The 26,943-nt window shown below is 34.5% G+C and overlaps 1 protein-coding gene across 15 annotated transcripts in view; it reads left to right on the top strand.

Annotated features, from left to right (window-relative positions):
• The window catches only part of Mlip (muscular LMNA interacting protein), a 124,509-nt gene that overhangs the window by 60,578 nt on the left and 36,988 nt on the right, over window positions 1-26,943 (top strand). For all 15 annotated transcript variants that reach the window (XM_078019870.1, XM_078019867.1, XM_078019875.1 and 12 more), the window contains one exon: window positions 11,654-11,782. In XM_078019870.1, coding sequence (XP_077875996.1) covers window positions 11,654-11,782 — 129 coding nt within the window. The remainder of the gene's footprint in view (window positions 1-11,653; window positions 11,783-26,943) is intronic.

The following is a 26,943-nucleotide window of genomic DNA, read 5'->3' as shown; positions in this document are numbered from 1 at the left end:
GAAAAATAAAACTATGGGGCTAGGGATGTGGCTCAAGCAGTAATGAGCTCACCTGGCGTGCACGGGGCGCTGGATTAGATCCTCAGAACCACATAAAAATAAAATAAAAAAAGATGTTGTGCCCACCGAAAACTAAAATAAATAAATAAATATTAAAACAAATTCTCTATCTTTAAAAAAAAGAAAAGAAAAAAAGCTATGATATACATACATATGTATTCATTTATATTTATATATGACTATATTTATAACACATATAAATAACATGATGGGGCAATTCTGATTAGCTATACATATCTTTTCTATATGTATGTATAGTATGATGTATAGTATGTTTGTATAGCACATAAAACAAAATTATTAGAAATGTATGATATAATAGAGTTAAATTACATAAGTAAATATAGTGATTTTATATAAAATAAGCAGTTTATATTAAAATTATTTGTCTTCTGTTTTAGGGGAGAAGCATAGTAAATTGGCTGGAGTGAAAGTATATTAAATCAATATCATAGCACAAGCTCAATACAAATCTCAAATTATTTTTGAGATTTGGCTTTTTAAAGATGCAGTATATCATTTATTTCATGAGTTTTTATTTTTCAACTTGGCTTACCTATTTGTTTGCTTTTATTGCAACCGTGTCAATTCAATATTAGAAGGAAATAGGTCCAGGACCCTAACTCTCAAAATATTTTCAATGTGAGTTTGAAGAGGAGCACTTGCCTATCATGTGTGAGGCATAGGTTCAATCTCCACTATGGAAAAAAAAATCACTGTTTACTCTGGAAGCCAGATGATTTAGTATCAGGCTCTGGAGATAATTTCAGGGACCATTATGAATCTGGTTCACCAGTCTTAATTGTTCTTCTCTTAAACATCAATGCAGTAGATCACATCTGGAAAGAAATTTCCCACCTACAATCTAGAGGTTGGAATTACCATTCTGTCAACCTGGATGGGTTATTGTCAGTCTTACACTTCACAGTATGTGAAGTTATCAATATAGTCCTGTAGACAAGGTAAAAGCATGGCTATATACAGGTAAAAGCAAAATATGTGTGTTATTATTGCACCTGAAATCTCTGAATTATGAAGAGGTAATATGAACAATCCTTTGACAAGAAAGAAATGGGGGCTCCCATAGTCTGAACAGATCATCCAGGGTCACAGTGTTAGTGCACATCTTTGTTCTGTGTGGCTTTCAAAGAGAAAGCAATATTGTTAATTTTAAACAATTCAAGGAGAATAAGAAAATACTGATGAGGAAGTTGGAAAATTGGGCCTTTGTGAAAGTATTACCTTTATTGAACACCTCCCATATCTAGCTCTGCGGGCTGTTTTTGCATTGCATGAAACATGATTAGTTATTGAAAAGAGGAAGTCTGAGGTCTGGCATTTATGGACAGTGTAGTTCTAGTATGTTAAAAAGAGTAAGGTGAAAGGGAAGATCTAGGCTGTAGATAAAGCTTCTCTAATTCCCAAACAGAATCATCAAAATATTAAGAAAGGATGGTGAGGTCTCTTTTCTCTGCTCAAGAAGTCAAGTTAGGTTGGACAAGATGGGGAAGTTACAGTCTTCCTTAGCAACAGGGGAGCCCAATTTAGATGACATTTGGCTTTTGCTTTTGAAATTTCATGCCATTATGAATGTTCATTATTGTCCTGGATAGAATACTGAATGTAGAGAGTAAACAACAGTAGATATGAAAAAATAAGCGACATGGCTAAATACAGGTAAAAGCAAAATGCAACTTACTGGAACATTATAAAGAAGAGTACTTCAGCTCACAGAGACTTTGTCCCTAGTTCTGAATGCCAGCTGATGTGTCCTGCGGTACTGAAGTATGAGTCATTCTTCTGAGAGTCCTTAAAGTCTCTGTTGTTTAGAATATTCCACCCTGAAAGCTTTTGTGTGGAGCTGATGTCTTCTTCAAGCTCAAAGGCAGTTTCTCCTTGACCACTTTTCCCCTGACATGACACACTTGAGAGCAACCTCATTTCTCATGTACGCCTCCTCAGGGTTGAGTCATGCCATTGTCTTTTCTTTAATCACTGAAATATTTCAATTAGGCCAGTCTGTTTTGTTGTATATTCCACAGAATGTTTCTTGAGCTCATGATTATTGAAATCCTTGTATGTTTATTTTTATACAACCACTATAGGGTGATTGTAAAACTTTTTTGAAAAAAAGAAACACACTGAGTAGTCACTTTCCTTTAGATTATTTACAGTCAGCATTCCACATTTATAAATGTAATGTGTGTGTATGTATATATACATGTATTTTTTTGCCTTATAAGTTTCTTTTTTGATTTTATTTCTTTATAAAGCTCTGTCATGTATATTAGCTCATTGGATCCTCATAGCCACCTTGTGGTGTTTTTGGCAAAAAGTATTTTCATTATTCTGACCAAAAAAAAAAAAAAAAACCCCCTGAAGTGTAGATGTTTACATACCATGTCAATGATCTCATGATAATGGATGGCATAAAAGTCTTATTATTTTTTATTTATTTTTTTATTATTAGTTGTTCATAACATTACAAAGCTCTTGACATATCATATTTCATACATTTGATTCAAGCAGATTATGAACTCCCATTTTTACCCCATATACATATTGCAGATTCACATCGGTTCCACATCCACATTTTTACATACTGCCATACTAGTGTCTGTTGTATTCTGCTGCCCTTCCTATCCTCTCCTATCCCCCCTCCCTTCCCCTCCCCTCTCCTCCCATCTTCTCTCTCTATCCCATCTACTATAATTCATTTCTCTCTTTTTTTTCCCCTTTCCCCTCACTTCCTCTTATATGTAATTTTGTATAACAATGAGGGTTTCCTTCCTTTACCATGCAATTTCCCTTCTCTCTCTCTTTCCCTCCCCTCTCTCGACTCTGTTTAATGGTGATCTTCTTCTCATGCTCTTCCTATTCTGTTCTTAGTTGCTCTCCTTATATCAAAGATGACATTTGGCATTTGTTTTTTAGGGATTGGCTAGCTTCACTTAGCATAATCTGCTCTAGTGCCATCCATTTCCCTGCAAATTCCATGATTTTGTCATTTTTTAGTGCAGAGTAATACTCCATTGTGTATAAATGCCACATTTTTTTTTTACATTTATCTATTGAAGGGCATCTAGGTTGGTTCCACAGTCTAGCTATTGTGAATTGTGCTACTATGAACATCGATGTAGCAATATCCCTATAGTACACTCTTTTAAGGTCTTCAGGGAATAGTCCGAGAAGGGCAATAGCTGGGTCAAATGGTGGTTCCATTCCCAGCTTTCCCAGGAATCTCCATACTGCTTTCCAAATTGGCCACACCAATTTGCAGTCCCACCAGCAATGTACAAGTGTACCCTTTTCCCCACATCCTCACCAGCACTTGTTGTTGTTTGCCTTCATAATGGCTGCCAATCTTACTGGAGTGAGATGGTATCTTAGGGTGGTTTTGATTTGCATTTCTCTGACTGCTAGAGATGGTGAGCATTTTTTCATGTACTTGTTGATTGATTGTATGTCCTCCTCTGAGAAGTGTCTGTTCAGGTCCTTGGCCCATTTGTTGATTGAGTTATTTGTTATCTTATTGTTTAATTTTTTAGTTCTTTGTATACTCTGTATATTAGGGCTCTATCTGAAGTGCGAGGAGTAAAAATTTGTTCCCATGATGTAGGTTCCCTATTTACCTCTCTTATTGTTTCTCTTGCTGAGAAAAAACTCTAAAGAACCATATGATCATCTCGATAGATGCAGAAAGAGCATTCGACAAAGTACAGCATCCTTTTATGTTCAAAACATTAGAAAAACTAGGAATAACAGGAACTTTCCTTGACATTGTAAAAGCTATCTATGCTAAGCCTCAGGCTAGCATCATTCTGAATGGAGAAAAATTGAAGGCATTCCCTCTAAAATCTGGAACAAGACAAGGATGCCCTCTATCACCACTTCTGTTCAACATAGTTCTCAAAACATTGGCCAGAGCAATTAGACAGATGAAAGAAATTAAAGGCATAAAAATAGGAAAAGAAGAACTTAAATTATCACTATTTGTGGACGACATGATTCTATACCTAGAAGACCCAAAAGGGTCTACAAAGAAACTACTAGAACTAATAAATGAATTCAGCAAAGTAGCTGAAATCAACATGCATAAATCAAAGGCATTTCTGTATATCAGCAACAAAACTTCTGAAATGGAAATGAGGAAAAACACCCCATTCACAATATCCTCAAAAAATATAAAATACTTGGGAATCAACCTAACAAAAGAAGTGAAAGATTTATACAGTGAAAACTATAGAACCCTAAAGAGAGAAATAGAAGAAGATTTTAGAAGATGGAAAAAAATATACCCTGTTCATGGATAGGCAGAACTAACATAATCAAAATGGCGATATTACCCAAAAGTTCTCTATGGGTTTAATGCAATGCCAATCAAAATCCCAAAAGTCTTATTATTTTTTTCAATCTTGGGAGCTTTACTGTACACCATAGAATTTTGAGATATTGGAGGTATTTTTTTAATGGATAAAACGCTTAAGTATTTGCTTCAAGCATATACTATTATTAATTTTAAAATAATTAGAGCCAATAAGTATTTATTAATTAAATGAGTGAGTCAGAGAAATAATTTGGATCGTGCTTTTGTCTCTAGCCTTGTGTGATAGAATGCTTTTGAGTGTGTACAAGCTTTTTGCCATGGGAATTCTAAAGAAAAAAAAATGACATTGGAGAATGAAGACAGGACAGAAGTAAATGGATAAAAGAGAAAACCAGGGCACTTTTACAAAACTCTGATCCATCGAATGAGTAGAATTTCTATCCAGGCTCATAGAACTTGCTGGATGCAGTTGTGTCACTTTCTTACTATTTCATTACATATCTTATCTTTCCAAAGGGAAAGCTGAGGTAAAAACAACAACAACAACAACAAAAACAAAAACAAACAAACAAACAAAAAAACCCCAAAACAAATCTTGAATGCTGTCCCTATCTCTTTTTTTTTTATCTCTTTTTACCCCATCACATCACCTTAGAGCTTACCACTATAGTGATAGGCAATTAAAAACATCAACCCACTAGTTGAAGTTACTAATTTAAGAAAAATGTTGTTCTAAGAAGCCATTATTTTAAAATATTGATGGTGAATTTACTAGATCAGTGCTGGCAGTCAGTCTTTTACTCTGGTCTCCAGTCAGAGGTAGTACCAGTTTACCATCATAGAATTATGATTATAAGTTCCCAAGAATGAGAAAAAAAGATCTACTTTTACAGTACCCTTAGTAGCAGTGTTCAATGTAAGTGTGTATATGATGGATCGTGAACACAAGCAAACAGTAGGCTTATACTAGTGTTCTGCAGCTCATTAAAACCTGCTCCTGAGCCCCAGAACTGTACTCAGTCTAGCTCTTAGGCTTTTTCTCCTAACAATAGAGTCATATGTAATCTCTTCAACCCCACTCCACTCTTCAGTCTTGAATTCCTCCTCAAATATACATCATTGTCTTTTGGAGCTGAGTTTTGTTGCTTACCACCTGTGAACAGAAGGAGGATGACAAAAGTTTTTCTTTTTTTTCTTAAACGAGATTAAAATCTTGTCAAGTCTGGCCTTCACTTTCTCTGTCTCTCAGAGGTGATGACTTCAGTCTTCCACACTTATCTCTGAAGGGGGAGCACACCAACCCACTTTCTTTCTCTGGTCTTTATTTGTGAAGGGCCATGAGAATCGTCTATATTGCCAAGACCTTCTTCCTGGGTTTTACTGTAATCAGAAAGTCAATAAATGCAGGAAAAATAAGGGGACACTCCAAGTTGTCAATCTAATAACTCTTATAGCCTTCTTATTAGATAACAACCAGTGTAATAGGCTTCTGCCTATCCATTAATTTATTTATTCTGCAAATATTTATGAAGATCTACTAGGTGCCAGGTATGATTCTAGGTATTGGGGCTTTAAACGTGAATAAAACAAAGATTTGTGACAATGAGTACAAAATCAATCTGTCAGATGGTGGCAAAGGCTCTAGGAAAAAAAAACAGGCATGTAAAGTAGTGGGGGATTGCTATTTTATATGCATCACTGGGAAAGACCTGCTCAATAAGGTGAAGAGACTGAAGAGGAGAGAAAGGGGGACCCGGAAATGAATAAAAAACGTTCCAGACACAGGGAAGAACAAGCACAAAGTCCAGGAGAAGGGAGTATCACAGTGTGTGAGCTACAGTGAAGAGAAGGAGAGACAACAGGGAGCTGGTAGGACCTCAGTCTGGAAACAGAGGGGCTGGTTGTGGACAGGAACAATCAGGTTATATGGCACCTTGTAGGTATTGCAAGGGTTTTGGACTTCACTCTGAATGATAAGGGGAAGCCTGAGGGAGTTTGAGAATTCAGGTTACATGGTTTGACCTGGAATTAAGTACATCACTTAAGAGATGAATGACATGATGTGACCCATACTGGAGTCATTCTGTGATTTATTCAGCTAGGTTGTAAAGCCTTTGAGAACAAGAGTTGAATCTGATTTATCTCAGTAGATATTATAGTTTATGACATAGACTAGGTCTCAATTGCAAAATGACACTGGAGAGCATCTGACAGAGATGTGCTTCAGAGTTGCAAATCAATTCCTTTGTCTTGGAGGCACTTCAAAAATGATTATGCCCAGTGTGAATCAGTTCTCAGTAAGTTCATCACAATGAATTGATATCTTTCATTAGAAGAATACTATTGTTTTTTTCTGTGCCCTATTTATTAACTATGAGAGTAGGTTCTTTAAAAAAATCCTCTTAAGCTGGAAAGAAAATTATGGAATAACTTTCCTGACATGATTAAACAGAACATTATGTCATGACTCTAGTTCTTCTACAAACGCTAAAGCAGATGAAAATGAAAAATGGCTATTTGGGGGCTAGTTAAGTTGTAATAATATTGGGCAATGACAATCTTATAGTAACTCTTTTTTATAGACTCTTGTAACTTGATCAATCTAATTTCCTTCATATTCATATGGATACAAATTTTTTTGAAGGGTTGCTCTTTTTTTAATTTTTAATTTGTTTTAATTAGTTATACATGACAGTAGAATACATTTATGCACTTTGATGTAACATACATAGATGGAATATAATTTCTCATTTTTCTGATTGTACATGTTGCAGAATCATATTGGTCATGCAGTCACATAGATACGTACAGTAATAATGTCTGTTTCATTCTATTATCTTTCCTATCCCCACATCCCCTCTCCTCCCCTCCTATCACTTCCCTCTACCTAATGTAAGGTAATGCTATTCTTCCCTAGTGCCCCCACCCTTAGCCTTATTGTGGATTAGCATCCGAATATTAGAGAAAACATTAGGCCTTTGGTTTTGTAGAATTGGCTTGTTTCACTTAGCATGATATTGCCCAACTCCAACCATTTACTGGCAAATGCCATAATTTAACTCTTCTTTAAAGCTGAATAATATTCCATTGAGTATATATACCACGTTTTCTTTATCCATTCATCTGTTGAGGGACACCTAGGTTAGTTCCATAGTCTAGCTATTGTGAATTGGGTTGCTATAAACATTGATGTGGCTGCAAATTTAACAAATCAGATTTGCCAAAATCCAAATAGCACTTCAAGAGAACATCTACTAGAAGTTCAAAGATAATAGGTAATTATGCAAAGAATGCAGTGTAGATTAGAAATTAATAAAGGACAGTTTATTCTAAAGCCTTCCTTTCTGTCTGGAGGCAGAAGACCAAAGAAATAGAATCTTTAGGATGATAACCCAGGAAAGATCTATATCTAGGTAAACAGCACATTTTAATGGTATGAACTCCAGTACAAGGCCTTTTAATTTTTAATGTGCACACGAATCACTTAGGAATTTATTAAAATGCATATTCTCTTTCAGTTGGTCTAGAATGGGACCTGAGATTTGACACTGCTGGCCTACAGACCCCATTTTGAGTGGAAAGGTACTAGCAGACAGCTCTTTTCTTGGAAAGAAGCATTAGTTTACTGTGTGTTGCAATTTAGGCTTTAGCAAATATACATTACATGACCATTTGATACTGAGGAACAAGGTATTAGGAAGAACAGAAAGGAAGCTAATATTCCAAAAGAGCCTTATGTGTACCAGCAATTGAACCAGTTTTTTCATAGTCCTATTTTATAAACTTTCTAAAATGTGCTTTGAGACTATTATGGATTTGAATATGTAGAAATAAACCATATGCAATAATTCTATATGGTTATGATCCCTGAGGGGGCAAGACAATAAGGAATAAAATGTGTCACTATCTATTATTAAAAGGCAAAATCATGGAGTAGAATTATAACCCTTTAGCAGTAAGTCTAGACATGTCAAATGGCTTTCCTAAGATCATACAGTCTATTAACTGCATTTAAAAACCTGACATCTGGTCTTTGATATTCTCTCCCTACCAATATCATGCTACTGCTTGAGAGTAGATTTTTACCAAATCCAGGGAGACATCAGTGTAAATTTTGATGTCTTGGCCACATGTTAATAGTCTTTATAAGGTGGAGTAGGTTGTGTGTGTACATGTATATGCATAAAGCAGGCAGGTGGATGAACGGATGAATGAATTTGTATACTCATAAGGACTTAAAATCTTCAGGGTCCACAGTGCTCTATAAATATTTAGGAAGTCTGGTAAAAAGAAAATTAAAATGACGTAGAAAAAGGCAACAATGGCTACAATCAAGGATATGGCAGTTGGCAGTGAAAATAAGCAGAAGCAATGAATTTAAAAGGAAACAAAAGTATAAAAATACCAGGCTTTGCTATTTGAACAACAGAAGTTTTAAAGAGCTGCCTATCTCAAAATGGGCCAAGTTTCTATCTCTACTATTCTCTCTCTCTCTCTCTCTCTCTCTCTCTCTCTCTCTCTCTCTCTCTCTCTCCACTTTGGAATAATTAAAATCACAAGTTTGACAATCAAACCAGACCTTGATTTAAACTTTGACTTCACATATTAACGACATGACTTTGATGTGTGACTTACGGTCTTTAACTTCACACAGAGTTTATAAGGATTAATAAGCATGTAGAACAAGAGCAACGTGCAGAGGCTTCTATGAACATGATTTGCTGTGTTCTGTGCTTTGTGGAGGATGCATGATTCAATTTCTAACGAGAGAGAGAGAGAGAGAGAGAGAGAGAGAGAGAGAGAGAGAGAGAGAGAGAGAAAAGAGTTGAGCTTGGAATTTATAGTAAAAGGTCATATGAAGGGAAGCATAAACATAGTGAAAGGCAAACTATATCTAGTCTTCTTTTGTCTTAGCTGACTTCCATGACTATGAAATACTAACTAATATACCAGTGAGTTAAGGTACAGAAGCAAAACAAGACTAAGAAAAGAGGCAATAATAGAACTCAATAATCAGGGCAACTGTATGAAGACCAATGTAGGATGAGGAAGGTTCACAGACTTCAGTCAGACCAAATGTGGGGCACAAATTCCAAGAAAGGAGCATGTGGAAAATCTGGTCGTAGAAATAGGGCATGGTCTTTGATGGTAGACAATCATCAAATCCAGGAAACTCATAGGAGCCAAGAAACATAAAAGCTAGCAGAAAAACAAATACAAAGCATTCATAATGGATTCTGATATCTAATCCCAACAGTATCTTTCTGATCTCATTCTGGAGGGTGCTGATCACAAGTCAGATGATCTGAGTGAAAGGCTCCCAGGCAATATAAATCAAAACATTTGTCTTCTAGCAAGACAGGGACCAGGCAGTCATATTTTTCTGACAGGGAGATCCTATGACCATCTCAGGTGCTGCTGCTGGCCAGTTTTCTTCTCTCTGCACACTGATACTGACCTGAACTCCTAGTGTTCCATGTTGGTTTTAGATCCTTGCAGGCCCTGGGAGGTAGAAATACACTTATTTTCTGTATTGATTTCACAAAGGAATATAAGAGAAGGAGAAGTTTCAGGAGTAGGAGTGGAAGGAGGCAAAAATTAATCAGAAAATCAAATGGAAAAGGGAGGCAGGAAGTCTGTACGGCTGAAGATTGTGGCCCAGATATCTGGCATCTTCTTATCACAGGTGGTTGTACACAGCAGTTATGGCCTGGGCTTTGTTTTTGTGCTATATTTATTGGAAAAATATCACTGTCATACATATACTTAACTGTGTGATTTCATGAAATATTATTATATATTACTTGCTCACATTTTTACCATTTGAGAGAAATCAAAGTTTTTAAAGTAGGAGATATTCCTCAGCCAAGGAGGAAAGACACTTTTCTCAATCTGTATTTATTTCCCCAGTTGGCATATACATGAAGACAACTGGGAAAATATCAATTGGAAAAGGTATCACAGAATGGCATTTATTCAAGAATGAAACTATATCAGGTGATTTAATACAGAAGAGATGTAGATGTAGGTCCTTAAGGCTTAACTTGTGAACATCATAATGGACTGAGAAGAGCTAGTTTACTATTTTCCAAAAAACTGGCTCAACTTTTTATGGAATTCTTATTTGGGATGCTTTTGGAAACTTATCAATCATTTTGTGACATTTTACAGTGTATCAAGGTTTTAGAGTCTGTGAAACATCATTTTGAAATTGCCCCAAACCAGAGCATTCTCTCCCCCCGCCTCTCTCTTATATTTTGTCAAATAAACATAGGGATCAGGTTATGAATCTTGAGAGAATGACATAGAAAATAAAGCTCTTCTGATTTTAAAATTATAGAAAAAAAATGTTATATATAAGAAAATGGGGGAATCTAGTGTACAAACACAGAAAAGTCTTAGGGAAACTCAGTATAGGAAATCTAGTCGGATACCAGGAATGTTTGAGGACTCAGTTCTGAAAGGTCTGAAGTGTCACTCTGAGGTGTTTCTTCTTGTGCTTTGCTCTAATCTTGATTTCAGTAGATCCACATTTTAAGTTGAAGTAAGGCTTTTCACAGTGCCCACACTGACATTATAATTTCTATTTTCCAGTCATACAGACAATTTAAATCCCTAATCACATTTTGGGGAGGGAGAATGTATTTGCTAGTCACCCCCATGTTGTCATATATGGCTTCTGAAGGCCCTTCTCTGTGTATTGGGGGACATGGGAAATAGTTTCTGGAAAACGAAAGTTGTAATAGACTTGGTGGTTGTTCCAAGGTCATGTATCCTGTCATGCCTGGAATGAAAACTGGCAGAGAAGGATCTCAATAAATATTTATCAAATGAAATATTGGTTGAACAAATGTACTGCCAAGGAAAGACTAACATGTTTGGCTTGATAAATGAAGAGAATTTGCATTTTGAATGTCGTAACAGATTGTGTGTGTGTGTGTGTGTGTGTGTGTGTGTGTGTGTGTGTGTAGTGCTGGGAATCAAACCCAGGGCCTCATACTGCTGGGCAAGTGCTATAGTGCTGAGCCACTACCACAGTCTGAGAGTAGGTCTTTACAATTTGAATGCTGTCATAATCAAGCAACTAATTGATTATGATTAGTTAATAATCATAATTAACTTCCAACTAAAGCTACATTAGTTAAAACCATTTGCTTTCCAGGCTGCTTATAATACATTTGTAAACTCATTTTTTAAAATTGTATTTTTTGTGACTTTAACAGTATTTATTTCTCTATTTTTTTTTTAAAATTATCATTTATGAAGACTAAGCCTGGAGTAATTCGCCCAGTACCTGTTAAATCCAAAATATTACTGAAAAAAGAAGAGGAAGTTTATGAACCCAATCCTTTCAGTAAATACTTGGAAGATAACAGTGACCTCTTTTCTGAACAGGTGAGCAGTAACTTGAGAAAATATTTGATATTTTGATAAAAGACCACATAAAACATAAATGTCTTTATCATCATACTTGTGGAAGAAATGTGCATTTAATTAGAGTATCCTTGGTAAGAAAAAAATCATTTTTGAAAAAATAAATAGAAATTCTTATGTAATTCCAGGATATCATGAAGCATCTCCATTTTTTTTTCTGTGAAAATTTCTATGTAGAGCTGGTATTGTTTGTGAGACCAAGACATTAATATCTATGAAAACATCAAATCACTGGTTGGGTGGGTCATACAGGTGGTTCATTCTTATACCTAAGGTACTGTTTCCTTCTGAAGAGAGAAATGCAGTATTTTACATTTGATATATTACAGTAGACAAATGTCCTATAGTTTGGGTTCGTATTAGATTGGTAGAAATGATGCAGTCTGCTTTATCATGTGGAACTAGTTCCAGGATGGGAGCTCCAGTCATCTTAATGCTTCGCTGTCATTTTGTTTGTGTGAAAAAAAATTTATATTACCATTATATATGCTGTATGTTGGAGAGGGATAATGGAAAGTTGTCACTGGGGGCTTTACAAGATATTTGGAAATGTACTCTGTGCCATATAAAGCTTCATAAATGATAGCAAAGAGAAACTTTACATCATTGTCTTATTAAAATGCAAGCAAAGGACATGGCTCTACCTTGTGTATCCTTAGCATCATTAAGCAGATGAACAATGTAAGTTTCTGGATATAACCACAACATGTAAAATGATCACATTTAAAATTTTTAACTTAATAGATTTATAAAGGAATATAAACTCTTATTTAAAAATAATGATTAACAGGGTTGTTAAAAATATAAATTACTGTCATATTTGTGAAATTTAAGGAAGATTTTATCTGCTACATTAGCAGCTCTATTACTCTGGACAAATTGTTTCATCTTTCTTGGTTTTAGTGTCTTAATGTTTAAAAGAAATACTCAGATCAGGTACTTTTAAAGATTGTTTAAATTCTAAAATCTGGATTACTCTAAGTCTATGATCAACCCTAGATGGACCTGAAATTCTTTGCAGCCTTGAAAAAGTTCATTTTAAATATTTTTTCATGATTCACCATTGGTTTTATCTATGAAATGGAGATAATTCTGGGTGCAGCGGTGCATGCCTGTAGTCTCAACAACCTGAGAGGCTGAGATGTGAGGATCACTTGAGTGTAGGAGTTCCAGACCAACCAGGGCATCAGAGAGTCCCTACCTAAAAACAAACAACAACAACAATCAAACAAACAACCAAAAAAAAAGAAAAGATGAAAGTATTTCCCACTTATTTATATATATTTTGTGATACTGCTGTAATTTTGATAAGTTTGAATATTTTAGAAGGCACTAATATCATTAAAATGATAATTAGGGCAATTAACTTCTATTCTATGGAAAAATATGATACTCAAATAGAGAAATCTTATTGATCTATAAGTTATCTTCATTAATTCTACACATACCAGAAATGAAAATTCCTGTTAGGAAAGCATATTTCATCAACAATAAAAATATCTACAAAATATCTATTGCTTGCTTGACACTAATATTTTAAAAGCTTAATGTGAAGTTTTAGTATGAGATCCTTTTAAAACTTATAAAAGCAATCTAGTACTTATATGAAAAACAAACTGCCCAGCAGTTCAATTCCATTTATTATCCATGTAGCTTACATTCCTCAAAATATGATCTAATGTTATAAAATAATGATTTTATTCTTCTTTATAATTTAAATTTTTGCATTTAATTCAAACAAGTGTCCTTGCAGAATATCAAGTTGATCTAACTATAATTTATCAGCATTTACTAATCTTCTGAAATGATGAGTTCCATTTTCAAGAGCAGGAAATTCTTGTCACTAGAAAGAATTGCCATTTCTTTCCATTGCTTTTACTAACTCTATAACAAGTTTACATCTCTGTATATGTTGCATCATAAATCTATTATTTTCAGATATTTGTTGAAAATGTCACGTATTTTGCAAATATGAAGAGGCCACAGACGTAATATTATTTTTCTTTAAACCAATTTATTTTTGTTTGTATTCCTATTTGAGTGTGGAATGTTGAAAGTTACATGAGATTGCAGACTGTAAAAATTGAAATGAGTCTAGCATACTACTTAAAAGTGAATTAGAAGAGTCGACTGTTCTTATTTATTGACCTCGTATGAGGGAAATGTATGATTGATCCTGGGGCCACAGGTAATTGCATATTAACTATTAACTGGCTTCTTTATATTGAGCTCCAACTACCATCTAATTGTGCCTAGAATCTATGATGGAAGGAGATACCAAAATGTAGGTACTTCAGTCTACTTAAAAAATAAATTGAGTAATAACAAGTTATCATCTCAGCATAGCTACTTCATCAGAGCTTCAATAGAAGGAAGTGTACTCAAATTCAGCTGTAGTCACCGTCGTGTTCTCTTACACTGTTGCCACAGAATAAATTGAATGGTTCCAAACTTGGTTGATCTCACCCACCCATGTAATAGAAAATTCTTTTGCCAAACATTTGCGCCAAATTGAAGCAGCTCACATTCACTAATCTGCCTTGTACTGGGGACAGTTCCACATGACAGGAGATGTTGGATGGGATTGTTAAATCAATAAATTTTCCCTAGCAGATTTACTGCCATAAAATATGATTTCAAAACTCTCTGCTACAAAATGTCAGATGCTAAAGATGATGAGACTGGACAGAGATGTATTTATTGTAGTTCAGAAAGGTACAGCTGGGAAGCCTTTTGAACTGATTATGAGCTGAAAATTTGCCTGGGAACAGCCTCTCCATACTAAAAGCAAAGTTTGAAACCAAATGCATAACCAAGTAATTGAGACTTATTATTTAAGAACTTTTACATCAAAATGGCATAAGCCAGCAAGCTTCCTTCTATAGTAGGTGGATGGATTTTTTAAATAGATACTCTTATAAATGAAGCTTATACTTTTCTGAAATTGTCTTCAAATTCATTATTGCATCAATTTATGGTCCTTTAGAGTTATTAAAAAACATCTTTACACCTACCCTAAACAGATGAGATTTAAATGATAATGTGCTTTGAAGCACGTTTCTATTGATAATTAAGGGCAGAGTTAGAAAATAGTTAATAGAATCAACTATATAAATGGGCATCAGAGTGTATAGTTTCAGAAAATCAGTTCTTTGATGGGAATGAAGACACTCAGGAGCCAAATGACTTTTAGTTTATATCATTTGTGAGTGTGTAAAATATATCCATTGCTTTCTGATCATTTAAGGTATCTGACTAGATAAAGGTGATTTCTTCACTGAAGATTTTCAATTCAATAGAAAAAGTAATGGTTAATTTCAGTTATGTAAAGTATTATGTAAAATGGTCTCTTTCTCTATAAATTAGCAAAACACCCAATATTAGTGATATCCTTACTTTCTTAAAGCTATAGATAACTACATAAGGAAGGTTTGGGGTGGAATTAAATGTAGAACCTGATTTTTCAGAGAAATATTTTCCTCCTTTTTTTAATGAGAAAATGCTACCCAGTGTATATGCCTCTTCATCTTTATTTTTTAATCAGTTTCAGTGAAGTAGTAGACATATTTTTGTATTAAAATGACCATTTACAGAATTTCCTCCACACTACTCACAGAGAACTAAAAGGATAATTATAAGGAATTTTCTTCCTTGTAGTCTTTTCATTTGTTGTTTTCTTCTTATTTTTCTTAGATATCCAACTTAACTCCCTTTCCTACCAAATTATGTTTGACAATAAATCTTGATTTTTATGTGAATGCTTTTATCTTTTCATGTAATAATTCATCAAATTATAACTGTGACCTTCAACTTCCTATCCTGATGTCACCCATGTGTTAATATTGCTTTTTACTCTGAATGACATTGACTTTGTCACAAACTACCACTTTTTCAACATTTATTTTTCAATCAAAATGGCCTATCCTATTTGCTCATAACTTATCTTTTATCATTGATAAAATTTTATTAAGAAATATTTTTCAGATAAAATGTTTAAATAAGCTTTATCCTTTAGAAACAATTATGGGACTTGCTGGAGTGTTTTAAAAAGAAACTAATGCTGGTAGCAGTTGTATGCCCCTAATTGCAGTGACTCAGGAGGCTAAGCCAGCCTCAACAATTTAGCAATGCCTAAGCAGCTTAGCCCAGATCCTGTCTCTAAATAAAATACAAACATGGCTGGGGATGTGGCTCCATGGTTAGGTGCTCCTTGGTGCAATCCCTGGTACTAAAGAGAGAGAGAGAGAGAGAGAGAGAGAGAGAGAGAGAGAGAGAGAGAGAGAAACTTTAAATTTCTTGTGGAAAATTTAAGAACAGAAATTTGGCTTCTCTAAGTTTAACTATGCTGTTTTGTTTATTCAAGAAATGTAGGCCTTATTAGAATTTCTTTACTTTTTCTTTTCTTCCATCCTTCAATCCTTCCTTCCCTCCTTCTCCTTCTTTGTTCCCTCCCTTTATATGTGTGAGGTAATAGAAAATTAATCATCAACAAGTTATGCACTATATGTAATAGATAATTTATCAACAACACAATAAAATAATGTGTTTATTTGTATATATTTTAAAAATTCTTCTTTTGAAACAATATTTGCTTTCTCTTCCAGGATATAATTAGCTAGGCTTACTTCTTTATACTTAAACTTTCATCTTTTTTTCTTTTTGACATTAACTTTCTCTTGAACTGTGTACTCATCAAAATTGGAAGGTCACAACTAAAGTATTGCAATCTTCCTTTGCAGTTGCCCACAATAAGGAATATCTCTCTCTCTCTCTCTCTCTCTCTCTCTCTCTCTCTCTCTCTCTCTCTCTGTCTCTCTCTCTCTCTCTTTTTACCGTCTTTCTCTGACTTATGTAGGGGTAAGAATCTTGGAGAATTTTACTTGCTTTAAAAAAAGCAAACATTCAAAGAAGACCTATTAGCCATTTCTATCATAATGATATTTAAAGCATAGTTGCTTAACAGCTAGTTGGTGAATATGTAGCAACATACCACTTTATAGCTTCTCAATCCACTGGGAAACAGTGAGAATTTTAAAGTTTCATGCCAAGTGTATCCTTCTGGACTTCTTTAACTCCAGACTCCCTGCACATCTTCATTCATATTTAGGACATCTCATGTAGAGTAAACCCTGGTTTTGAAATAAGAACTCATTAAAATAGCAATTATAAAGGCTGCATAAGTTTTATTCTAAAAATATGAAACAGAATTTCAAAATAGAGTGCATTACTCTGTAAAAATAATTTAAAGTAATATACAAAATAAATGTTATTGAAAGACTAGAAAGTTAAAGAATTTTATTTCTTGGTAAAAAAAAAAATATGTATTCTATATTTTTCTTCACAGCAATCTCTACTTCAAAACTTCCCCTTGAACTTCAAGTCAAGTTCAACCTGTGAATAGATAGTACATAGGCAAAAACTGCATGCCTCTGGCATGGTTTCCTCTATCAGTATATAAGATGCTTCTCTCTCACCGCGTGTAACCACCTGCTTCTTCCCTCTCTACACAGTCTTAGTTTCATAACTTCTTTGGGGTGATTTTAAAGATGATTGTTAACAATCATTACATTCAGTGTACCTAGGAAATGCAATCAGCCAAATTTCTGTGATTTTCTTTTCTCTGCTGCACATTTTCTTTGACATATGAAAATAAGAATCAAGGCAGAATGCAAAGAGGACATAATAAAATTTGGAGGCACTTTTGAACATGAGCACTAGAATTGAGGGTTTTTAAACATTTATAATCTCTAAACATTAGAGAGATTGTTACATATTTTAAAATGTCTGTGATATTAGACTTTGATGAAAAATGTGAAGGTTACAACAAGACGTTGAGGATGAGTTAGCTATATAAAGAAAGATGGGAACTTTCTCTTCCTTTTTTTGTCATACAATATACATAAAGCAGAAACTTTATCCAGGGAAATAGTAAATCTGAATAAGAAGAGACATAAAAAGAATGCATAGAAATGGGGGACTAAATCTGGTGAATAAACTTTTTGAATTTCATTTAAAAATATGAAAGGCAGCAGAGGAAGTCTAGCCTATGGAGAGTAGAAATCAGGCTAGGAAAGCAGGTTATTTAAAATAAACATATATAGGAAAAGAAAAAACAGTATTAAAAAAGAAATATATTTTTCTTGTCTCAAAGACTGCGTGGAAAGTAAGGTTTTTATTAAGTTTCTAAGTTCAAAATTGGTGATTTTTTAGAGATGAGAGAAACTGATTGACTTTCAGCGTTTTCAAAAATAGTAATCTAATATCCAAGTATGGGGATCTTAGATGAAATTTAATCTGTTTTTACCTCAGGTATCCAGATAGCAACTTGTCTCATGGATCTTTAGGTCTTTATTGTCATTTTTACCTTATTTTTCCTTGCAAATAGAAAATTTCATTTGATAAGAAAGTTAGCAAATTATCCAGAAGTAGATTGTCAGTTAACTTTACCTAGTAAAGTTTGGAGGCTTAGCAGATTTTATCTGCTCAAATAAAAGCAAATACATATGACATTTATTACATTGAGTGTGTTCAGAAAAACAGAGGCGTGCTTCATCATTGGAGGCTTAGGTTTCCATGGAAGGCTGCTGTTTAAAACTGACCCATTGTAGGCTGCGTCAGTCAGGCTAGTTTTACCTCCCCACTTCAGAAACCATGTCCAGGCAGGCCCTAATAACTTTCTTCATTTTGATGTGCAATAGAACCACAAGGAGACTGGGGCAGCTCAGTTTTGCTGCAAGAACTCTGAAGTGTCTTCTGGTCATGTCTTTGAGGTTTACTAGCTTTTTGTAAAACCTGAAGCTCATTGGTGAAATGAAGGGGTTCTCAACTGAGAATGATTTTGCATTGGACATGACTGGATCTCACATAACAGAAGGAGGGGTGCTACTGGCATCCAGTACTTAGAAGTGAAAGTTGCTGCTAAATACCCCACAGTGCACATGATGGGTGCCCACAAAAAAAAATCCTCAAACAAGAAATGGCAATGATGTTGGAGTTGAATCCTTGACAAGATAGTCTCTTGGTTCCACTACTATTTCTAGGGAAGTCAATATTTTATCCTTGCTGCAGATTTTTGGTTTACTGATTGGGTGCCTTCTTTTTGTTTCCTAAGTACTTTTCCCTATTTGATTTACATAGAATGTGAGCACTTCCTACAAATATGGAAGTGCTCACATTCCAGATATCGTCCCATGTAGCCTCTTCTCATAACAGAAGCCCTATTTGATAACGGATATACATTTTCATTGATTCTGGCTATATTTGTAAGATTATGGCCTCACCCTCCTTTGTAGACATTTTCCCCTCCTTTTTATATTTCTCGAGTTGGGTTTTGGAATGACCAACTAAAATAAATAAATAAATAAAAATTCAGACAACCTGTGTAACTCTTAAAATGCATGTTTTTGGGTGAAGTCATTCCTGATATTAGACCATATTATCTTTATTTGCAAAATGAAGGTGTTACATGAGGTCGTACTAAAGTAAAGGTACCCTCTTTTCCTGAAACTCTGTTGATATCTTAATCATGGTTTTAAATATTATTAGAGTTCTTCTGGATATTTTACATCTTTTGATGATTCAAATAAGGTGGGAAGTAAGTAATGCTTAGGCTATAGGTTTGTAGAGATGAAAAGTCTTCATCTATTTTTAAGTCAATAATGACAAAACCCATCTCCAGATAGTTTATGGGGTGTGTGTGTGTGTGTGTGTGTGTGTGTGTGTGTGTGTGTGTGTGTACACAGCCCCAGCCCCGGATTTGGATTAACCATTTAGGTAGAAAATCTTTTCCTAGTTTGGCTTTTTTTTCTTAAAATATCAATTCCTATTCACTCCCTCTTTGTATTGAGAAATCATCAGTATCATTTATTGTCAATATTTCCCTTTTAATAGCTATAATTTTGTTTTGCTTTGCCTTCTATTGAAAATACTAGGAGAAGAGACAATTTCTTTCCAAATTTGTGTGTGTGTGTGTGTGTATGTGTGTGTGTGTGTGTTTGTGCAAAGGACTGATAAATATATACATGAGTATGTACATGTTTAACACTCTTTGTAAGAGTTCTGGTATTTGCCCCTTAAGATATTTCTTTTTCTTTTCACATGGGCAATTTTTCCAACTATTTATGCTGCAAATATCTTGAAGAAGCAGGCTAAGTAGGCAACCCAAAATTTAAATGAAGAGACTTTTCACAATGAAAGCAAAAATGCCTTTGGTAATCTTTCCTGTTTTAGATTTACTGTCTCTGCATTCTTTTTGTACAGAAGACACTGCACTTTGATTCACTTGTTTCATAATCACGAAAGACTCTGGGATAATCCTTGCAATAAACTTTGGGCTTTTTACTTTTTAAAATCTCTCTCTGGAAATTGATGTGGGACTGTGTGACAAGCTCTGGATATAAAATATAATTTCATTGCAGAACATCAACCATTTCATTTAATGTCCTTGTTATGATACTAATAGTTTTAAAAGAACAAAACTCCAGTATGTTAAAAACTATAAAATGATTTTTAAAATGTAATACTTTATTAACACAGACAATATAAATCCTGCATTTAATATACCTAAATATATAAATGTTGTAACATGAACAATTTTGTAAAGCTGTAATATAAATCATAATTTGTGCATAATATGTTCAGAATTTTAAAATAGTAAATTCAAAGATGTGTAGATGTTTCTAGAGTCAATAAGTTAGGAATTGGCGAAATTTGTGTGTAGGGTGTCTCTGCTTCAAAATGTTTCTCACAATGATAAAACCACAGTCTATTACTGGTGGTTTTAATAGAGACCAGGCAGTTCCTCACGTAAGTACTGAATCACATAGGCGTTGAGAAGAGCACAAGTTAATCTTTCCATGTGCTTTTACAAAGAACACCCTATCTCCCCGCTCTGAGTCAGTGATCGGCAGGAATTGGTCAAGTAACAGATGGTTAAGCGACTTTTCCTACTTATCCACTTAGCATTTGTCTATCATTCTGCGAAATGGAAGACTTCTAATGCTCAAAAGATCTTTTACATTTGAAAAATCAAGCCGGTTTTCAAAATGTTTTACTCTCAAAATGATATTTGTCAGAGCACTGTCCCTCTTTTTTTTTTTTTAAGGCATTTTTCGTAGACACTCGCAAAGCATTTTCTAGACTATGATTTTCATAGGAGACTAGGTACAGGAATGCTTATAAATCCTGTCATTTCTGCTAATTTGACTTGGGAATACGGTGCATAGATCCTCTGTACCTCAAGGATTATTTTAACTTTCAGGAGTCCCACCTGGGACCCAGCCCAGTTGTGCTAGTGGGGTATGGAGCCCTTTTTTGGTGACACACTGGGGCTTCTGATCTCTTTTTTTTCTCTATCTCTTTCACCTTTATTTCCCCTGTCTCCTGCTCTTATCCAAGCACTTTGCACAGTCTCGTTCTGACCAACTATGTACTCTTTCAGGATTTTAATATCTAAGGTCCTACATTTTTGAAAGCAAAAAGTTTTGCTTCTCAAATTATTACTCTGCCATAGGTTAACTAAATCTACTTTGAAACTCAAAACCCATAAAAAAAAGTTTCATTCTTCTTTGCAATTCTGCTTTAACTTATCCTGGGACCTTAAGATGGAATTCATATTTAGTTGCCTCAGTTGGTGGAAGTAACATAGAGCTCAGGACTGAGGAGAAGAAAGAATTGGGCATGACTCTTTCCTGGTATGTGTTCTCTGCTATGTCACCATGACTCATGCTGCCACCTCTCTCCACTCTCAACCCATACACCTCTACTCTTAATATTTAACCTTTAAACATTAGTGCCAGACCCTGAAATGGGCCTGAGTGATTCCCCAAGCAACATCTGTGCTCCAGTGGAGCTGGGAGTCTACTGAGTTGTGAAAATTCTAGAGCTTGATCTGTGTCTCCTTCCTTTAGCCCTTACTTAACCTTCTGCACCCTTTATACTTCCTCACTTGAAATAGACCACTTCACTTTCAGGCTTTACTCTCCTTGGCCTCTTATTAGAAAGAGAAGTGGTACATATGCTTAGTCTTTGGTTCTCTGATCCATTATGGGACCTTATCTCAGATGGTACTTACTGCAGTGTTTAACTTTTCTGCTTCCTGAAAAAAAATGAGAAACATAATGACAGAATTCAGTGGAAGGAACATGGGCTCATGTGATTTTGGGAAAAATCTCTTTCCTCATGGAACTTCAGTTTCATCTTGCAAAACTTTGGTTACTAATTACAAGTTCTAATATCCATTCTAATGTGCATTCATGATTTTTAAAGAGTAATGTAATTTATATTTAATAAATTTCCCAAGTTTTTTTCAGTTTTATTGAAGTACAACTGACAAATAAAATTACATATGTGTGTATGATACAGTGGGATGATTTTGTATAAGTATGCTTTGAATAATGATGACCACAACCAAATTAATCAACACATGGTTGCTGTGTGTGTGTGGCTAGGTGGGAGGTGTGGAAAGGGTGACAGTGAGATATACTCTCTTTTCAAGTTTCAAGGAAACAATACAGTGTTATTAACTTGAGTTACCATACTGCTCATTAGATATTCAGGAATCAATTATCTTTCAACTGAAAGTTTGTGCCCTTTGACCACTATTTTTCCATTTTCCCCAAATACCAGTCCAGTCCCCACACCCCATCCTGATCTCTGTTCCTATGAGTTTGGCTTTTTTAGATTATACATATAACTGAGATTTTGAAAAACTTATCCTTCTGTGACTGGTTTATTTCACTTAAAATAATGCCCCCTGAGTTCACCCCTCTTGTTGAGAATGACAGTATTTTTTTTAAGGCTGAATAATATGCCATTTTCTATATATCTTCATCCATTGATGGGCACTTTGGCTGTCTTGGCTGTTAGGAATAGGGGTATGATGATTACAGAAAAAGCCCCTATGAAAAGGTATTGGGCACTTTGAAAGGAAAACAATTTAAAATGTTTACTGTTATTTTCCTTAAAATCACCATAATTTTGGAAGAAAGGGGTTGATTTCCAGCTAAAAGGTCACCAAAAATATTCCTTTCCATTTCCTTTCCCTTGTATGGAAAATCATAGAAGCTTCTTTTCCAGGTTACTTTCTGACTTATTTAGTTTAAATTGCTTCCCCCCACCCCCAGATATATCCACATGATCAATGAAAGATGGGAAATAAACTATATGTACAGAAAATATAAAACTCAGTCCTTTAACTCTCCATTGCTCATGTGATTGTGACATGCTTTCTTTTTCTTTTCTCGAGTTCCTCTCTCAAATATTTTCCCATGATCCATGCCATCTGCTGTGTGAAACTTGCTGTCAGACAACCATATACTCTAAGCACTACATTATCCAAAGTCTATCTTGAAAATTATGCTATAATTATTCAAACTTTTTTATAGAGGGTTCAAAATAGCTAAGCATATGCTAACTTTTTCCTGCTTCACAAGTTCAATATTTTTTTAGCTCAAATCAGAATTCAAAATAGATAAGTGATGCTTTAAATATGTCTTTTTAAAAAACACATATGGATTCCTCAAAATTAGGGATTATAAACAAGAATTTATGCCATATGTTAAAAATTAAGACACCTAATTTATTGCATTGATCTTAGTGCCATGTAGATAATTAGAATCTATTATTTCTTACTAATTTGTGTTTTTCTTCTGGGGGTATCTGTAAAACATGGATATATCTTTGAATAAAGGAGTCATTTGTTATAAATACTTTATAACTATTCTTCGTTTCATGGACAGGGTGTTGCTTTAAGTAAAAACTGCAGCTGAAATGCTATGATTCTGATTTTCAATTGTTTTAAGTCCCAGGCAGTCAAAGAAAGCTAACAATAAGTGCTAAAATGAAATAAGTGTTGCTTTATGAAAAAAGGTGGGAAGATGAAAGTTAGGATGGTGTTAAAGGCTTCGGTAGTTTCACCCAGTAGTACTCTGAGTTTGCAAAGGTGTCATGTACTCACTCACACACATAAATGTACATGGTGGCAGGAGGGGACAGCATGAGCAAAGAGAAAGACGATGCTCATCCTTTCCAAACCAGGAAAAGAGGTGACTTCAAAATGCTAGGATGGAACAAAAGAATCTCAGATACGCAGGCGTTAATGAGAAGAACCCAAAGTGCTTCAAAATTCCCTTCAGTGTTGCCTTGGAAGCAGTGTTTCAAGTTCAACAGTTTGACTTTACAGTGAAGTAGGAAGAGGCTTTTTTTCTAGAGGGATAAGTGACTGTAGCATTAATTTTCTGATGTCTCTGTCAGTTAGTCAAAGCAAAATTAATTTATTCACTGCATATTTGCTAATTTTTCTCTAATGAACAAAGATATTATTTGCTAAATAAGTTCTTGTCTTGAAGTTTTGTACAATATGGTATTAAATATAACCAACTAAAATAATTTATTCCTTTTTGAAAGTCAAACTCTTAAGTAAAGCTTAAAATTTTGGAAAATTTTGTGTTTTTTTAAACATACTTTTACATTGAAGAAGATATCAAGAGAATGAAAAGTGGTTTATAACTTTTTGTTAATCAGAAATAGCTCAATTTTCTGATAGAAATGTGTATAAGATGGTTTTATAATCCCTGTCCATCCATCAAAAAGTAAAACATTAAATACTCATATATTAAATGTGAAAGAAGTGTAGAATGATATGCCTTCTCAGAAATCATGTAGAATAGCCAGGCAATGATGGCATATACCTGGCATCCCAGAGACTCATAAGGCTGAGGAAGGAGAACTGCAAATTCAAGGCCAACCTTGGCAACTTACTGAGACCCTATTCATCCATTGATGGATAAATAAAAATTAAAAAGACCTGGGAGTATAGCTGAGTGATAGTTTAGTCCTTGGTACCCCTCCCCCAAAAAGTAATTCTCAAAAAATATGTACTAAGCTCAAGATAATTCATTGGAATGTGGGTGGGACACAGATCTGACACAATAGACATTTTATTAATGTGTTTTTAAAGAAAAAAATCTAAACCAAGGGTCACAAACTATGGCCTGTGGGTAAAATCTTGTCCACCAATGTTTTCATAAATGAAGTTTTACTGAAACACAGCCATACCCACTTATTTCTGCATTGTCCGAGGCTGCTTTTATACTATCAAAGGAGGATTAAGTAATTGTGACTGATGTGTTTCCAAAGCCTGTAATATTTACTAGTTGGCCCTTTCTAGAAAAATTTTACCAACCCCTCACCTAAAGCAATAACAACAGAATTTAAACTTTGTCCATGTCTATGGGCTTTTATGAGGGTCCTTTGGAGATCTGAGTCCTGCAAAGTTGAAACTTATGTGTATTCATACTAAGATTTCCTTGTAGTTTCAGGGATGTCCATCTTGCTGCAATGGACAGTGTGCCCTTGCAGAGCCATTCCTTAAGCCTGTTGTACTTTATTACAATGCAATTTAACTGTCTGGTTAGTTAGATAAGTTAGTTTTCATTTTAACTATTTTTAACCAAAATAACATAGGCAGACAACTTTATAAAGGACAACAAAACTCCTGAAAAACAACCTAAATTGAATATACCACTGATATAAACATAAACGAGAAATAGCAGATGTGACACAAGGCCTATGTAGAGAAATTTATCAGCCATAAATATATTTTAAACACTGATAATCTACTTGAATTTGGCATGAACTAGGCCAGTTTCTTGGAAATTATTAAAACTGCTTTTATATCTATCTTCACTGTGAATATTTCTATAACTAAGTTTATAATTGTATTTGAGCTTTAGTTAGTTAATAATAATATGGTGATATCATAATTAGTAAAGAATTTACAATGTAAGGCACCACAGACATGAAGATGGTATATAGTTTTTATTGTTGTTTAAAGACAGGGTACTCAACATTCTGAGGTTTAATGTATTGCTCAGGTAAATGATAAAATTCTCTTTTCAGGAATTTTAATTGAGAATAGTAGTTAAAAACCTAATTTAATTGGGGATACATGTGTTCTTCTTGCCAGGTGAATATTATAAAATAGAGAATAAAATCATGGCATTTGCAGGTAAATGGATGGAGTTGGAGAATATTATGCTAAATGAAGTAAGCCAATCCCCAAAAAACCAAAGGCCAAGTGTTTTCTCTGATTTGCCGATGCTGATCGATAATGGGGATGGGTGGGAGCATAGGAGGAATGGATGAACTTTAGATAGGGTAAAGGGGAGGGAAAAAAGGGGAGAGGTCATGGGGGTAGAAAATACGGTGGAATGAGACCGACATCATGACCCTAAGTACATGTTTGAAGACATGAACAACCAGAGACATGAAAAATTGTGCTCATATATGTGTAACATGAATTGAACTGAATTCTACTGTCATTTATAACAAATTAGAGTAAATGAATAAATTTTAAAAAAACAACAATAACAAAAAAATATTAAAACCTAAATCATGGTAGTGTTGGGAAATAGAATGTGATAACAGTTGTTATACTTAGTATAACAATGTGGCAGATAGAAATCTCTGTCAATACAAATTGTTATTATAAAAAAAGAAAACAACAGAACAATGAATACAAATGTATTCCTTTGGTATGAAAAGCTATTAGAAAATGTATAGAAAACACCTCTGAAGATTTGAAACAATCAGTATTGAGGGAATTGTGATTTTGGAGGTTTTATTGTATGGTTAAATCAAAGTATTAGAATTTAAAATGTTCTCAGTTTACAGCATTCATGTCTTAAATATACAGTATACAAAAGTTGACAGTTTTGAGCTTTAAGGGAAAAAATAGAGAAATTTGTTTTCTAAAGTAAGTAGCTTCTTTAACAAAAACACTGTTTTATGGGAAACCGTGGAGGTATCACAGCCATGGGATGTATTAAAAAACAGATTGTAGTATGAGGTATGAGGTTGCAGGTACTTTGATATCCAAAGGTAAACTATGATGACAAAGAACACACACACACACACACACACACACACACACACACACACAGTTCTCTGCAATAATGAGATGGAGGAGGACCAGGAAAATCTTTTGGACCATTCAAAGGTTCTCAAGTTATCTTGTGGCAAAGCACTTATAAAGAGGCCACATTCAAGATGCACTGGGAAAATCTGTGTTTGAAGAATTACTAATGGGGTTCTTGGTTTGAATAGGGTACTTCAAAATCGGC

This window comes from Ictidomys tridecemlineatus, chromosome 8 (genome assembly GCF_052094955.1).
Source record: "Ictidomys tridecemlineatus isolate mIctTri1 chromosome 8, mIctTri1.hap1, whole genome shotgun sequence".
Taxonomy (NCBI): domain Eukaryota; kingdom Metazoa; phylum Chordata; class Mammalia; order Rodentia; family Sciuridae; genus Ictidomys; species Ictidomys tridecemlineatus.
The sequence above is the reverse complement of the archived record's forward strand: the minus strand, read 5'-3'. Positions and strand labels throughout refer to the sequence as shown.